The sequence below is a fragment of the Typopeltis vanoorti genome, chromosome 4 (genome assembly GCF_054136105.1).
Source record: "Typopeltis vanoorti isolate ZY-2024b chromosome 4, IOZ_Tvanoo_1.0, whole genome shotgun sequence".
NCBI lineage: Eukaryota > Metazoa > Arthropoda > Arachnida > Uropygi > Thelyphonidae > Typopeltis > Typopeltis vanoorti.
Window position 1 is genome coordinate 61,299,294 of NC_143552.1, and position 18,410 is coordinate 61,317,703.

An 18,410-nucleotide genomic window follows, 5' to 3' on the forward strand; every position below is an offset into this window, starting at 1 on the left:
TACATCGTACTCATTCTTATAATTTTTATTACAGCCTAATATGATAGCTGCTTTTTTCTTAGCTTTCCAGGATATATATATATATACACACTGAGACTAAATGCTGGTGGAGGGAAAAATCGATTAGTTCTGTTTTTCCCTGGTTTACGATTATTGAAAACTATTATAGGCTGACATTTTTGCCAGCTGGTTGCATTGCTTCTTTTATTATATACTTGTTCCTTCAAAGCACCAAGTGATCTTTGTGTACATGTTCTTTCAAAAAGCTTTTTCATGAACTCTTTTAGTGTGTCTGCTTATTAATCTTTGATATAACATGGTGAATTGGTAGCTAAGCATGGTATTATTTATGTGAGACTATTTAAACACAGATTTTTCTAGGTAACACATTGCTTAAATAGCTATCACATCTTTAAAAACATTCATGATGGATCCATTAGCAACTTCCATATACATGTGATGAGAAAAAACCTGGACTTTAGAGGAGATATAACCAACATATGTTGGTTATATCTCCTCTCTTTATCTGTTACTCAAACTTTGAATCTGGCCTATAAGGACACACCAAGAGAATGTGGCCTTCATGGGCCAGATATGAGCATCTTCCATTAGTGTTAATTTTACTGCATTGCTTTAGCAATGAAGTAGAAATTCTCATTCTGTATTAGATCAAGACTAAAGCATCAGCATCCAGATAATGGTAAACTGAAAAGTTGTGTGTGAAAGCGTATAACTAAGTTAAATTATATGTGCATAACAGTATCTAAAAAGCAATTCGTGTCCAAGGCAAGGAATACCCCTCCCTTTTTCCTACTCCTGTAATTGGTAGAACTAGGATGATGCGTATTAATTCACTTGTAGCATCTTCCTCAGATGAGCCTTTACCCCCTCTCCAATACTTTAAAATTTCGATGCCTAGAGCCTTGCTCCACTCTTGTTGTAGCATGGGGGGGGGGGGGGTTACTTAGTTGTTGAGAGGCCAGTGAGCCTAACATGAAGGGAAATAATTCATGTCTGATAAAAACTATGGCATGGATTGTTACCCCCCACCCCAGAATTTTCTAAAGGCAAGATATGGAACTCTTTCAGCTACGTTAATATTCTTAACCAGGCAGTGAAAATCTCCTGCATTACTGAATGATTGGTTGATAATTGTTCTCCACCAATGGATTGATCTCTTTTCCCTGTTATCAGAGAATAAAAAATTTGCATATATAGTGAGCACTGAAATTTTTTTTTTTTTTTTTTTGTATGGTTATCTCATCTCATTGGATTTCTACTGTATAATAGTTCCTAAATACACACAAAAAAGTATTGTAAGTTAAAAGCAGCTATTTGCATATTGTTTTGTTGATGGGCACTTCAGCAGCAGAAATAATGTGGGACCATGTAGTTGCTCAGTTTTTTTTTTATGTTGCTTCCACCCACAAAATGTTATATTGATTTTAATTATTTTTTAAAGTCCAGAAATCTTGCTCTAGAGACCAAATATGGAAATTTTTTCAAGCCATTTCAGGCACCTCCCCCAACAAGCAGGGGCAGTGGTTTCACACAAGGTGATGAAATTCATCTCACCTAAATGCACCTTCTATTGGAGAGGGAACTCTCCCTCTCCCATTCATTTGATTATGCTGAAATTGTCAGGAAACCTTAATATAAAAAATAACTACAATCCCAATTTGGTTGAATGATACAACCTAGGGTGTTTACAAAGGAAGAGGTTTATAAGTGACCATTCTTATTAATGCTACTTTCAACCATGAAAGATGGGAAACTTAATGTCTAGTCCTAGTATGCAATGTTGAGTTTTGTTTCCAATGCCATCAGACGAATCTATTAGATTTTATGAAACCATTGACATCGAAATAACTTTTTTTTATGTACGAAAAACTACAATTATGATTATATTTCTTAAAAAATATAGGTGTTTTTGTAAACCTTTGGTCCCAATTAACTAATATTTTGTATGTTCGTATGCAAAATTATACCCGATTTACGCGGATTCGACTTACGCACTTTTTGTTGGTCTCACCTACCACATAACTTCGGGGTATGACTGTATATAAATTACATGCAAAATTATACCCCGAGTTATGCGAATTCGACTTGTGTGCTTTTTGTTGCTCCCACCTACCGCGTAACTTCGGGGTTTTACTGTAGTTACATTTGTGAAATGGCGATGATAGTACCTAGTTAATAGACAGTATCGCTGACTGGTGCAAGTGGTTAGCCTAGTGAAAATGAGAAAAGTGACAAATACCATTGCTAATAGCCACAGAAGAGGACAAGAAATGAAATATTAGCTGGAACATACTGTGCCCCTTAAGGTATCTATACCAAGATATTCATCTTATGCTTGATGATCTTAAACACCACCAATAAAGAAATATTTTTTGGAGTTAACAGGCAATGACACACTCCTCCCTTGAAATTTTGGAGACAATTTTAAGACCAGCCCAACAACAGATGGTTCAAAGTTAGGATAATAGTTAATTGGAACTTTATATTGTTTCTGGCTTCTTCAGGACGTGTAATGGAACATGAAACTAACGTTTGCTAATAAAAAAAAGAAGAATGAAGTAATACAGTCAAATAAATTAAAATAGCATGAAACATGGTGTTATATAGTTTTGGGCACATTTAAATTCTGGTAATCTGAGCAAACTCATTAGGCTTTTCCAGATGTCTTTCAGAATCATTCCTTGATTTCTGTTTAAATTTTCTCCAGAGCGGAGTACAACGGCAGCTTCTTTGAAGTTTCTACATCAAAAATCCTCCTCTATATAGGGTATAGAGTTTTTATCTCAATCCATGGTGTGGTTAGAGATCGAGAAGTAATGGGCTAATCCTGAAGTATCTGTTCTGTTGTTGTTCACGTCTCCTACATGTTCTTTTATTCAAATTTCCAGGCTTCTCGATGTTTGCCCTATGTAATTTAATCCACAGGAACACGGAATGTTGTATACATCAGCGTATTTGAAGAAGGCACTAATGTCCTTTGGTGATCTTAAAATATGGCGTATTGTCAAATGTTAGTTCCACGTACCGTTACACATGTCCTGAAGAAGCCAAACAGATATGCTTGTGAAACTTATAGACAATGCTTGTATATATTTTACAAAAATCTCTGGTCAACTAATAAATAGTATAATAATATATAATTAAATAATAAATAAATAATAATATAAAGTTCCATTTAATATTTAAGAAGTGACCAAATACAACATAGGATAATAGTTGTTTGTGGTGAAGATGCTGGGTTGAATTCCAGTTTATTTTTATGCCAAAAGGAATACAAAGCAGCTACAGGTCAATGTCCAGTTCTGGGCCTCATCCATCACCTCGATGTCCTGGAGGCGGCGGCCATGAAATTGGTGACTTGGGCAGTCATTCACAACATGAGCGATTATCTGGACCACGGGGGAACAGTCGCAATAAGGGTGGTCTGACGGTCTCCATTTATGTAGTAGGTAGCCACATCTGCCCTGGTTAGTTCTGAGCCTGTTGATAGATGACCAAATCTTCCCAGGAAGAGCAAAACCAGGCTGCAAGAGCACAGGGATCTTCAACGAAGGAGATTTGTTGGACCAATGTTCTCTCCACATATCAGGTATTGGTAAGGCAGCTGAAGAGAGTTCATCCATGGACCAGAAAGGGTTTCTTGATTTTAGTTGAAGACTAGGTGGATTTATGAGTCTGGGGCAGGGTGCTTATTACTTCATTAAATTCTTTAATCTTGTCTTCTCTGTATATTTGGTGGAGCAATGCTAGACAGGCCAGGGGAGAGGAGTGCTTTTCAGTGTCCCAGTAATTGTGTGCATGGCTCAGCTGGGTGTGCATAGTGAAATGTACTTAACTGATAGATGAATTTTTGTCTCATTATTTAATACCATCTGACAAGGTGAGCAACAAGCTTTACTACACAATGCATATTCATGGTGTCTATTGAAAATCTCTGATGGACTCCACAGATAACTTTATAACAAGATATGTAAGGTTACTCCATTGCAGTTCTAAAAGAAGCATCTAGAAAACAATTTGCTTTCAGTATTTTATTTGGAATATAAAATATCAGATTCCATATGACTGGTATGAAATGAGGCACAGCACATTTGTTTAACAAATTCAATGAAAAGTTAAGAATGATTATTTGAAAAAATATCACTGTAAACAAAACAATTAGAAAATGATATTTCTGGAAAGGAATCGAATCATACACTCAAAGTGTTGACATAACAGATTTATAAACAAGAGGCATGTATATGCAATGTATAAAGAATAATTTAAATACTTTCACATAGACAAACAAAATTTTCACTATACTTCTATACAAAATCTGACAACTTTCAGCTCACTATGGTTATAGCTTAAATCTGAAGGCCTCTACGTGCTGACAAGTGTTCTTTAGTAATGCAGAAAAAACATGACACAATCTACTACTGCTTGCCAGCTACAGCATTACAAGTAAGGCAAACACCTGGTATAGTGGACCCTTGTATATGGCAAGGTATTTGGAATAATGTTTGTATACATTTCCAGTTTACTTGAAAATAGTAAGCTGGTTTTGTATAGAAGCTGATATTTATAAATAGCAGAAAGGTCTAAGAGTAAGAAACATATCAGCCCGTACAAAAGCAAATGCTGTTTTAATAGTATCAAGTCAGGATGTAAACTGATATGTAGGTTTCTTTAACAAAAATTAAAAAAAACTTTATATTCAAAATTAAGATAACTTTTTTGTTTTGTGATTAAAAATTAATTCAACCATATAGAATAAAATGGGCTTCAAAGCAATAACACAATACATATTGGAAATATTCCTTATGAAGGTAACAAAAATATATTTAAAGTTAATAGACGTCAAAATGTATATCGTCAAATTTTGCTGAATCAAAACAATTCTGCAAACATTCTCAAAAAATACATTTTTTAAAATTTTTTATTTTAAATATTGCACTGTGTATGAAATACTAAAGTGTACAAGTAGAGCAGGATCCAACTGACAATGAGTTAAGTTAGAAGTCCGTTTCTTCTGGTAAATCAGAACCATCATTTGAATAAATGATTAGATTTTGACCTGTAAAAACTTTTGCAGCAATGTATGAAATCATTTTAAATCATTATAGTACACAGATATATTTAATACCAAAAAGAAATTAAATCCCAAAACCCCTGAGGTGAAGATTCTAACATAGTACGCCATTTCTCATCTCGGACACACACAAAAAAAGAGTCCATTCATTGGCTATAACAATTTCTTACTCCTAATTTTGCAAAAATTTCAATATGCAATAGAGGCTTCTTTATATTCAGAACCCTCTAATGTAAAGAAATCTTCCAATTTCCATTGTAATGTTTCAAATGTTGGTCTTTTCATTAGATCTTTATGCCAGCATTCCAACATAATATCATAAAGAGCTGGAGGACACCCTGGTGGACAAGGCATACGGTACCCATGCTCCACTTGATGTAGAACCTCAGCATTAGTCATGCCTGAAATATTTAGGGAAAAAAAAATTAAAACATTATCATTATATGCTCATGTTTATTCAAAAAGAAGAGCACTGATATTTATAATACTTTTCTATAGTAAAAGTATAGCATTTAAGCAAAATTAGAGACTAATATTTTTCTTATATTCTACTACCTCTAAATGAAGTATTGCTGACACTACTTCATTCATCCCTTTGTATTCTACTACCTCTAAATGAAGTATTGACGACACTACTTCATTCATCCCTTTGAAAAGTCCACTGTGTACATTCACAGTAGGAAATAGCTATTCTGCATAAAGAAGTACTCCTTTCCTTTATTATTACTGGTGATTAGCATTCATTATATAAATAAATTTATGGAAACAACTGCTATGCTGGAGTAATAACATTAGATTAAAAGAACCATTTCAACATGCTACATAATCATGCATTACAATGCACTACATCATTACTGCTTTGGTCAACCAATGACCCTCACCTGTCCTCTGATGAGGGACACAATAAAAAATGAATACAACTTGTACATACATGGAAATGCACCAAGAGCTACTGGATAAGACATTTCTGTGAAATGTCTTGTTATTCTCAGGCCTAATTTGTGTATGAAAAACACTAAAAAAAAAACAAACAACTATTTTTGTAAAAAATAAAATAGTTCACTATGGCCAACAAATTTTCTGTTGTGTTAATGCCAGGAGACTTACATGGTTACAGAAGCAAGTGAACTGTGATTTTTGAGGAACTCTCACTTTTTCTGAAGTGTGGCATGAAGTGAGATCCTATTGGAGAATAGGTTCTTTGACTTTCTGGATGTATGGGATCACTCTCTTCTCCAATATTTTATATATTGGTCACATTTCATCATACCGTCAACAGGCACAAGTGATCCTGGATCGTCATGTGTAAAACAATCCCAGAATATCTTTTTAACCGGATGTTTAGGAGCTTCTTGAAAAAAAGACTTCTTGAAGAAGTCTTCTCAGCTGTTAATTTGTGAACATAGATACTCGCTCTCCTACAGAGAAATGGCTCTCATCTGAAAATGACCTTCTTCCATTTCTCAACAATCTTTATCTTTGTACACTTTTGCCCACCGGAGCCTCTTTTTCTGCATAGCCATCATCAACAGTATCTTTTTTTAGTCTGTGGGCAGTCCTCCCAGTTTCTAACAATGGACTGTCTTAGCTAAGTGGTGCTTAGGGCTGTTAATATCTGAATAACTATCAGTCATAATGGCATGTTTTTTTTTTTTTTTCATAATTTTTATTATTATTCTTGGGTTATAGTTAACCATTTAGAATGTGTTGTTGTTAGACTAATGATAAAAAAAACTTAAAAGTTCATTTTTTCCAGGTAAGCTGTTTGTTAAGAACAACAGTAGCATGGTATATATGACCAGAGTAATATGTGGTTAACATGTTCATACTGGGATATGTTTCATACATGCCGCACACTTGGCTAAAAATTGCTCGACTTTGAAATCAGCCATCCTCCATATTTAGCAATATATGACACACTATTTTCAAGTTTTTTAGATAGAATTTTCATGTAAAACTAATATTTCTGAACTATCTTCATGGTTTACCTACATCTTTAGAAGTTTAAAAACTTCTAAATTAAAATATAGTAGCACTCGGTTATAACGAATTCCACGGGACCGCATATATTTGTTCGTAATAACCGTTATTCGTTATATCCAAGAAGGTCATAATTTGAGCGAATTAAAAATGTTTTCAGATTTTTCTCAGCATAGGTATATTGGGTAACATAAATACACATGTGCATACATACATATAAAGAACAAAAATTTATTTTTAAAACTTCACATTTTTACATAAAAAATCATCAAGCATGTTATGCTTTGCATAAGACGCATATTTCATACGTTTGAAATTGTTTCTTATACCACTAAGATGCTTGAATGTGTCGTCTGAACTTAAAGATTGCAATTTCATAAATCTTGTTAAAATATGTAAAGCACTTTCTGCTTCACACCAGGTAACGATTTTCTCATCATTGCTATTTTCTTCCTTGGAGTCACTACTACTATTATCTTCTTCTGGTGTATGAGAGATTTGTTTTAAGATGTCAGCGTCTGTCGGTATACCCAAGGTTGCGGCACCATTATCAATCTCTGCACACGTTTCATGCTTTTAACCACGCTGATAACGGTAAGTTAACCTCTTCAGATTCGCACTCGTATTCCGCAAGACCGGCTTTCTTAAAACAGTTTTGTATCGTAGACAATGACACCAAATTCCAAGCATCACTCATTAAACGTATTGCGTGAAGTACACTGATCTTCGAGTCATAAGCATTTTCCACAGATTTTTCTCTGCGTTCTATCAGTTCCAAGACTAACAGATGACGAAAATGGGATTTAAAACATCTAATTACGCTTGATCAAGTGGTTGCAAGACAGATGTCACATTCAGTGGCAAAAAAACAAGTTTTATGTTTGTTAAATTAGGCAGGACAGTTGTCTATCAATAACAAAATTTTCCGGTTTTCACTGCGAAGATTTTTATCCCACTTGCGAATTTCATTTTCGAAAATTGATGATGTCATCCAGGCCTTCTTATTCGCTGTATAATCAACGGGAAGTTTCTTTATGTTTTTAAAGCATCTAGGCTTTGCCGATTTTCCAATTACAAGAAGCTTTCTTTTATCGCTACCGGTCATGTTCACACAAACTAAAACTGTGAGTCTATTTTAGATAAGTTTTCCGCCAATGCACTTTTCGTTTTTAAATTGAAAAATTTTATCGGGCGTTAAATTATAAAAAACCTTGCTTCGTCTGCATTATAAATGTTGTTGTATCCATACCTTCATTTGATGTCCGGCCATACATTCTTGATCCAGTCACAAACAACATTTTTGTCAATGGACAACGCCTCGCCACTTACTTTTGCGTAGACAATATTGTTTCTGTTCTTAAAGCGATCAATCCACCCATTGTATTTAAAATCACTATAACCAAGTTGAACAGCAAATTTTTCAGCTTGAACTTTCAAAATTGGTCCGCTAATAGGTAAGCCAACAGTTCTTAGCACTTTAAACCACAAAAGAAGTGCCTCGTCAACATCACTTTTATTACACTTTTTAAGTTTTTTACACTTCGATAAATTGTTTTCAAAAGCTTTCAGTCGACTCGCGATTCTTCCAAATTGTTGATATTGTAGATGGGGACAAACCATACTTCTTTGCTACTTTCAGATTTGATTGGCCACTTTCCACCTCCCATATAATTTCTACTTTTTTGGAAACCGATAAAATTTTCCGTTTGACTCCCGACATTTTTCCACAACCAGAAAATGCGTACGTACGAAATGTCAGTAAAGGAACGACAAATGTGTGTTATTCGTTCGTTATTCCCGTGAAACAAATTCATAATAAACATGAAATACATGCATTAAATCAAATGTAATTCAAATATACCTTCAAAATTATTCGTTATAAACGTGAATTCGCTGTAACCATGATCATTATAACCGAGTTCTACTGTAATTAGAATCTTTTAATTATCAGTGAACTACATAACCAGAATGCAAAAAATCTACCTCTCTAACATTAGTTTCTCTAGAACGAAGACCATTTTATGTCTGACAGGCGGCAAACTGGAAGTATGAAACAATCTATTGCATCCCAGTGTGAATGGTAGTCATCAGTTTTCAAAGTGTTACTGTAATACTAGTACCTCAAAGAATAGTTAATTTTTTTTTTTCCTCTTCAAGACAAAACTATCCTGTCTTAAGGAGATTTTTCTCTAGGAAACTTAGTTTTTACTTCCAAAACACAGACAGGTTTAAAAATGCAAGAAAGTGAAATGAATAAGTAAACAATGTGCTGCTTGTTTACTTCATGATGAAACATGTAAAAGACAACTGCATTCAAGTCTGTTGGGTGAGGGATTTGCTATTTAAAGAAAAATGTGACTGCACTAAGTTATCTTAGGTCACCGAACTTGAATGCATTCTACCACACCTTAAACTCATTCATTGTTTGCACTTTACCACCCTCTCAGGAAATGCATTCCACACTTCTAGTGGAATGCATTTCCTGAGAGGGTGGTAAAAGTGCAAAAGATGGAGCAGAAAAACTTTTTTCTTACTCTTTTGCTACTTACGGGAAGGGGTGGGGGTTGTCCATGTTCCTTCTCCCCATTTTACCAATGAAAAATCTCCCCACTGTCAATCCAGTTATAACCTTTCGACAAATTAAGTGTTGCAATCATACCCACTTCCTCTTCTATCCACCAAACTCTGCAGTTTGAATGGCTTCAAATCCTACTGACCAGATCTCAGCAAAGCTTTATTCAATGGTACTACCATCCTTTTATCTCTCATGGTCATTGTTCTTTTCAACATTGCAGTAATTCACTGAGTTGTTTTCACAATCTTGGTAATAAGTCCTCTGAACTTCAAATTTCTGTTTGCAATTACCGAACATCCCTTGCTTCCTTCCCTTCCATCCCACAATGTGAGTATAAAGAATCCTATCTATGGATCCCAAATGTAACCATTGTTATTAATAAACAAAATATGTAAATTCTTATCTGGGAGATGCAAAACAAAAAGTAATGAAGATAACTGGCATGATGTTTTCAATATGGAGCTTTAACTGATCTGCCAGACTGTAGTTTACCAATCATTGACCAATAGTGTGGATTAGATAGTGTTGTTTACTGTATTAATATTAATTAAGAGCCAACTCTTCTAAAACTGCTCTGTTTGCTAATCAATGTTGCAGCCACTAGTAAACAAAGACTTGTCGCTGCACACAACATATGGGTTTAAGTGCAAATTAAAAGCTTATATTGACAGGAAATAAAGCACAGCGCTCAGAAGAATGAATTTAAACAATGATTTAATAACTCCAGTATTTTTTTCCCCCTCTATCCATCTTCTGCCACAAGTATGGACAATCACGTCAAGAAAACCATGCCACAACCACTACCTATAAAATCAGGGGGAAGAATACAATGCTTTGTCACAAGTTATAAACATGACACCCCCCCCCCCCCAAAAAAAAAAACTAATATAAATATGGGTGAAGCTTCCCCAATAGATACAATTGTAATTTTAGGGCTTCCTGCACAATAAATTACTAACAAAATAAATAAATAAATAAATAAATAAATGGAGGAGGGGGGTATCCATGCTAGTGTTTTATGATTAAGAGCACTTCTCTCTATACTGCCTACCTGCATAATGTAGTTTTATAATGTATATGATTCAAGAGGAGAATAGCAACCAAAAGTAAAACAGCAGAGTGGAACAAAGTAATGCTGTGGTCAAAGGAAAGACTATGGCACCACAGACAGTTATTCAGAGAGAGAGAGAAACATCATTTTTGCCTTTACGGATTTTATCACATGATTTCCTATACAAAACTGTGAATGTCTGATGGTTAAACCATCAAACATTCACAGTTATATAAAAAAATATAAAACTGTCACACAACAATGGTTAAAATATATAGTCTCATCCAGAGTTCAATGAATGTAGTAAGATGCAATCTGTTTTCTGTAAACAAGAATTAAATTAGCCATTTTCTTTTTCTAAATAAATGGTTGTTTACTTATTCTAAATGGATTTAAGGTAGTTATCTATATTCTTATTTTAATCCAAATGTGAAGGAAAATGCATATATGTAGTAAATGCTGTAAATAACAAAGTTAATAACAATTCAGATACAATATTTATTGAATGCAGGCAGCTCAGAGAGAATCTGTAAAGACCTCAGGAACAGTTTGGAAGGATGAGTTTCTTTACAACAGGACTGTTCAATACAGGAATTCACTTTTTTTTTTTTTTTTTTTGTGAGCAAGCTTGTATAATATAGTGTTTGCTGTAGCAAGAGCTGATTGTAGATTTGTTTAAGAATAATTTAAGAATAACACACTGTAACAGACTAAATAATATCTGCATGGAAAAAAAAAAAAAAAAAATATATATATATTTATATATATGCACACACAATTAACAGGCATAATACACTAGCCTCAACTATAATTCTCAATAGCTCATCTTCTTTATCTTCCCATCCACACTGTTTCACAAATACAGTGCTGGTAAAATAACACGATTACAATGATCATCATAGAATAACTTATTTAAGTTGTAAATATATAATTTTTTTTGGGGGGGTGCTTAAGGGTCAAAGCTGTATAACTGAGAGGAGACCTCCACATAGCCTTTAAAGGAATGGGGAGAACCGACCAGGGCTTCTGACCTAATGTCTAATCCTCACCTTCTTGTGGTGCGCCCTGTTGGGTATCTACTTTGATACTGAACGAACGAGGATGGGCTGGCAATTTGGGATTTAGCCGACCAAATTGTATTCTTATTGGTTAAACCAAAATAAAAAATGATGGTATAACATGACAAAACTTCATGCCGGCTGGGGCGTCGCCCGGTTAAACAAGGCCCTCGTTGTTTTCGCCAGGGAACCAGGGCGAACAGCGAAAAGTCAGCTACTGGAACAAATCTGAAAACAAACCCCAACTCAACATCACCAGAGTTAAAGATCGGTACTATCAACATAAGAAGCCTGAATGGCAAAGAAATGGAGCTAGCTGACGAATTAGATAAGTACCAGATCGACATAATAGGGGTGACTGAAACAATAAAGACCAAAATTGGCGAGATCTTTCTGAGCAATAAATACAAAATGTTATATTCAGGCAATGACAATCAAAGAAAAGAAGGAGTAGCTATAGTATTCGACACAAAATACGAGGCTAATCTTCTTGAATGGCAGGCAGTCTCAAGTAGAGTAATGTGGGCAAATATGAGAATGGGGAACTGGACAATGAGACTTATTTGTGCCTATGGTCCCACAGAAGGTTCTACTAAGGTAGAAGTGGAGGAATTTTTTGAAGCTTTAGAAAAAGCAACTGACACAATGAAAAAGGGAAAGTTGGTCCTTGTTGGGGATCTAAATAGCAGAGTAGGAAATGATTGTCACACATGCAAAAATATTTTGGGAAAATTTGGAGAAAAGAGCAAAGCTAATAATAATGGCAAATATCTGTTGGATTTCTGCTCAGGACATGGACTGGTTATTACTAACACCATGTTCCAACATAAAAATGTGCACAAATTCACATGGAGAGAAAAGGCTAGGAATAAGAAAAGTCTCATTGACTATGTTATTGTTGACAGTGATGTTTTCTCTCTGGTGCAGGACACCAGAGTGTACAGAGGATTTGAAATTGGAAGTGATCACTATTTAGTCTTGAGCAGGATAAAATTGAATTTCATATTGAAAAGAATAACATGTAAGAAAGTTTTAAAGCGAATAAAAGTTGAGCAGCTCTCAGATGTGAACTCTAGACTAAAATACACAAAAATTATTGAAGAAAAAATGAAAGAGTTTGAGAATAGGAATCAAACCTTGGAGATTCTGCCAGAGAGGCATGTGGTGAGGTTGTGTGCAAGGATAAAAAAATCAGAACTCCCTGGTGGACACAGGAAGTTAAAGAGGCAGTGAAGGAAAAGAAGAAAGCATATCAAAAGTTCCTGGCAAATAAGTCAGCTTTTACTCTTACAGAATACAGAGACAAATGTAAGAAAGTTAAACAGTGTGTAAAACTAGCTAAACAAAAGTCATGGGAGGACTTTGGCAAGAATATAGAAAATAAATATCAAGAAAGCGGCAAAATATTCTGGAGGTTGTTGAAGAAGCTTAGAAATGGAGGAAAGAGTGTTGTAAAAGGAATTAGAGATGATAAAGGTGACATGAAAACAGGAGAAAAAGATATCCTTGAAGTATGGAGTAATTACTTTGAAAAACTGCTAAATGAAACAAGCAGTGATGACAGCACAGTGATAAAAAATACTGACCAGGCATGCAGTCAGGAATACATATCCATACTTGAAGTAGAAAAAGCCATCAAAGGCTTGAAATGTGGAAAGGCAGCAGGAGTAGATGATATTCGACCAGAAATGCTGAAGTATGGTGGTATAAGAGTCTTACAGTGGCTGCACTGCATAGTTCAGAAAGCCTGGACAGAGGGACGAATTCCCGATGATTGGAGTAGAGCTCTCGTAGTACCCATATATAAAAAGGGAAATAAAACTAAATGTGAGAATTACAGAGGTATTTCCCTACTGAGTGTTCCTGGCAAGATCTATGCAAGTATACTTGAGAAACGGTTGAGAAGAATTGTGGAAGAAAAGCTTGGTGAAGAACAAGCTGGATTCAGGCCAAATAGAGGCTGTCAGGATCAGATCTTCACTTTACGACAAATAGTCGAGAAAGCATGGGAATATAACAAAGATCTGTATTTAAGTTTTGTCGATTTGGAAAAGGCATATGACAAGGTGCCAAGAGAGAAGCTATTCAATAGGCTGCAGTTATATGATGTCAATGGGGCATTATATCAAGCAATACTTTGTCTTTATTTGAGTTGTAAGTCAGCAGTTAGAATTGAAGGAAGTACAGGAAGATGGTTTAATGTTAAATCTGGTGTGAGACAATTATGTACATTATCCCCTCTGTTATTCATTATCTATATGGATCACATTATGAAGGAGTGTGGTATTAAACCTGATATCAAAATTGGAGATGTTAATGTCAGCTCTTTGCTTTATGCGGATGATGTTATACTTCTAAATAAATCCGCTACAAGTCTGCAAGATTCTCTGACTAAATTGAATAGCTGTTGTAATAGATATGGTATGAAGGTCAGCAATAAAAAGACAAAGACAATGAAAATAGGCAGAATCATTGAAAATGTCAACTGTGTTTTGAATGGAGAACCTGTGGAACAAGTAAAACATTTCAGCTACTTAGGCACGATTTTTACTGAAGATGGTAAATTAAATATAGAAATAGACAACAGAATCAGCAAAGCTGGTATGGTGGGAAGTCAACTGAGTAAATTCATATGGAATAAGAAAGAAATTAGTCGGAACACTAAATTAGCTGTATACAAGACAGTGTTCAAACCAGTTTTAACTTATGGTTGTGAGAGCTGGGTCAGAAGTAAAACACTTGACCAAAGACTAGAGACCGCAGATATGAGAGTCTTGAGAAAGATTAGAGGCGTGAACAGATGGCATCAATGGCAGTATCATATTAAAAATGAGGATGTTAGGAAAGAACTTGACATTGTCAGCATCCAGGAATGCGTTAGCAGAGCTAATCTCAGGTGGTATAGTCACTTAAATAGAATGGGAGAGGAAAGATTAGCAAAACAAGCATTCTCTGCCAGGTTTTCAGGTCTTCCTCTGGGTCGTTTTCCTGAAAACGACCCAGAGAAAGACCAAGATATAGGTGGATTGATACGGTGCAAAGTGCCTTAGACGATAGAAATATAAGATCTGATAATGTTGGAGTCTTGACAAGTAACAGACTGATTTGGAGGAAAATTGTAGATAGGAAGTTAGTAATGATGTAATATTTTCATGTAGTACTGTCATATCCTGTACACCCCTTGAGGGTACATGGCAGGAATTTGTTTAATAATAATGTATTCATCAGGAATAATGATATTTGTTATTTGAAAACATGTAGCAGAATTATTTTTAATACATATCTGACGTTGATAGAATTGTATCTCATTAAGAGACTGATTATAGCATGCTAGGCATATTAACTAATTAAAGATTTAACAAAACTTCTAAACCCTCATGTTGGAAACCATCTTCCTACATCAAAGACCCAAAAGATTTCATCAAGATAAACGACACCATTTTGAATCAGGTTTAGCAAAGATTTAAATAAAAATAATAATAATTTATCTGCCTAATGTTCTTAGAGAAAACAAAAAACACGATATTACGATATTGCTACTAGAAGAGCACTGGACACCATTTTTAAACATTGTCTAAATTTTCTTCCAATTCAAAATGTTTATTATGAACAGAGAGAAGGCCTAGCAATAAAAGCATCAATTTTAAATACATAGCACATAGCAAAAACGTATATGTAGAATCTTTTTGAAAAGATGGCCACTGAAAAATAAAGTCAAAAATATTACTACTACTGTGCTAATATATTCATCTGGCTAGGATTGAAAGAGGCAATCCATAGTTATAACAACTTCCTGAATAGCTTAAACCTTAAAATCTGTTTGCAGAAATTGAAGAAACCAGAATACTTCCTTGCCTAGATGCATTAATCTCAGTTACCAGAAAACAACTGAGAAATTTCTAATTGAGGTAAGGAAAGAGGGTTTATTTAAACCCATGGAGACAAAATTGGAGTACAAGACCACCAGGTAAAAGTGAGAACCGAAAGATGGAAAAATAAGGCATTGCATGGAAACTACCTCCACAGCATAGAGGACAGCAACTTGACCTGGCAACGGTTGAGAAATGGAACGCTAAAGAAAGAAACAGAGTCAGTAATTTTTGCAGCAGAAGAACAGGACATTGAAACCAATGTTATGAAGGCAAAAATACAAAATATTCAAGAAGGCAGTAAATGCAGATTGTGCAAAAAGAAGGAAACGGTAGACATACATAAGTGGGTGCAGCAAAATCACTGAGTACTGTAAAAAGCTTGATAACGTGGCTAAGATAATTCACTTGCATTTATGTAAAAAGTATGGGTTTAAGATATCTGAAGACTATTGGAAGCATAAAGTTGACAAAAGGTGATTGAAAATGAAAAAGCTAAAATACTCTGGGATTTCAAAATCCAGACTGACAAAAACTTGGAATAATACACCTGATATAAAAGTGGTTGAAAAAGGAGAAAACAAAAGTGTTCAGTTTATCGAAATATCAGTACCAGGAGATAGCTGAACTGCCGAAAAAATTACAAAGTATCGGGAGTTGCAAATTGAAGTTGAACAAATTTGGCAAAAGAAAACGAAAGTTGTTCCGATAATAATAGGTGCTTTAGGCACCATCCCCCAAACACTGAAAAAAACATCTAGAAGCACTCGAGTTAGGTGGAGTAAAAACTGGGCAGTTGCAAAAGGCCGCTTTGTTCAGCAATTCATATTCAGAAGGTATTTCCACAATTCATATGCTCTTTGGTAGGGCTCGAATTAGTGAAATATGACCAGCCTTTTACTTAAGGCTGAGGAAGCAAATCAAGCTTGGATGAATATTATATATATAAAAGAAACAAAAAAAATGGATTTTCTAAAGAATGGTTGCAATCATTTTACCAAACCACCTTACACACATATAAGAAAGTATGCACTATAAATAAAGGTGCAGTTACTTTACCATACATCAAAAATGTCCTTGATAAAATAGCCAATATATTGAAATAATATGATCTCTTAAAAGGTATCTATAACCAGTCTCCATGATGGTCAGCCAAACAACCTCATTCACTGCTTAAGAAGCCAGATGTTTATAAATTGTTATGTACTTACCTGGATAAGGAATCCTGCCATATGTGACAAGCTCTGTAAGTAAGATACCAAATGACCACACATCTGACTTAATGGAAAATTTACTGTAGTTAGCAGCTTCAGGAGCTGTCCACTTAATAGGAAATCTAGCACCTACTCTTGCCTCATATTCATCCTCCTAGAATGGAATATAAAAGGGTAAGGTTATATAACAGATTTTTATACTTTAGAAGTAGATATAATAATTTATATTTTACCCTTTAGCTTTTCTGCTCTCTTATTAAGAAAATCAGGAACACCAACACCAATTCTTACTGTCACTCTTTTTTATTTACTTTTTTTTAAATCTCATTAGAGGTACAGTAATCTCTCATCGATCCAATCTTGTTAGTAAATCCAATTTGCTGGTCATTTGAGAATCCAGTTAACTGAATGTATAGTTGCATTATTCTGTACTTATAGAATAATTTGGATAAGCTGCAATTGTAGGCATATGAAAATGGCTATCAGTTCAGTGTTAGTAAATGTAAAGTTATGCACTTTGGTATAATGAGATATCCAATGGCATATTATATTAGCAAGGTTATGCTAGAAAAAAATTGATCAGGCCAGGGTTCTTGGAGTGTTAGTATATAGCAAGTTAAAGTTTAGGGGCTGTATAAGTAATCCTTTCTTTTAGTTCTATATATAAGGTATGTATATAAACGTGATAAAATTGGGAGGAGGGGAAAAAGAAACTTGGCCCACAAACCAAAACAAATTCCATTGTTAAAGATTTATTCTCATAAACTTCCTACTGGTAAAATTTAAAACATATTTCTTTCATTTGGCGTTATAATGATGGCAGATGCCATCACACACAAAACATGGTATGAATGCAAATTTAAGGAAGAGTGTGAGATCATTATCAAGCACCCCAATCTGAACAATAATGGTCTAAAAATCCCAAACATATGGAAGGCACATATTCGACCCACAGAACCTTCCTCTCTAAGCGTAACTATAAACAGTTATATGGATAATCCAGGATCCTAAATCAAAAATAACAATTGTAATGTTAAAAATAGGACATCATTGTTACTGAAAGAAAACTATCTAGAAGAAAGAATGTTTATTCATGTTATCATAAATAGAATTTAGCTTGATGTAGTTTCTAAATAATTATTATTTTTTTTTTTCACAAGAGGTCATATGCCAGTAGAATAACCTATGATCAAATCATTGTTTCTCTAGCTTACTGTATATAATGTAACTCAGCTTCTCCTATATATTTGTATATGCTCCAGATGATGATCTTAATATGAAGATCGAAATGTCGAGAAATTAAGTTTTTTTATAACACGGTTGTAAAGTCCATAATTTCTACAATGAAGGCTATGTAACTAAGATTGCAAATACATCTCAGAGGATAATTACAATGCTGATGCAGACATTGACATGCAAGGATAAGAAAGTCATTTTGCCTCTTTACAAGGCTTTGATGTGACCTCACGTGGACTATTATATATAGCTCTGGTCTCTTTTTTTTCCAAGGCAATGTAGATACAGTGGAGAGAGTGTTAAATATGATATCAGGACTGCGAAACAAATTATGA

General features: G+C 34.6%; 1 protein-coding gene across 1 annotated transcript in view; it reads right to left on the bottom strand.

Moving 5' to 3' along the window:
- Positions 1 to 4,037: 4,037 nt before the first annotated feature.
- The window catches only part of LOC150107357 (tyrosine-protein kinase Src42A-like), a 254,034-nt gene continuing 239,661 nt past the window's right edge, over positions 4,038 to 18,410 (bottom strand). The window contains exons 7-8 of the mRNA XM_090391222.1: positions 16,837 to 16,993; positions 4,038 to 5,493 (exon numbers count right to left, since the gene is read on the bottom strand). Of these exons, the coding sequence (XP_090247348.1) occupies positions 5,282 to 5,493; positions 16,837 to 16,993 (369 nt within the window). The 3' untranslated portion in view covers positions 4,038 to 5,281. The remainder of the gene's footprint in view (positions 5,494 to 16,836; positions 16,994 to 18,410) is intronic.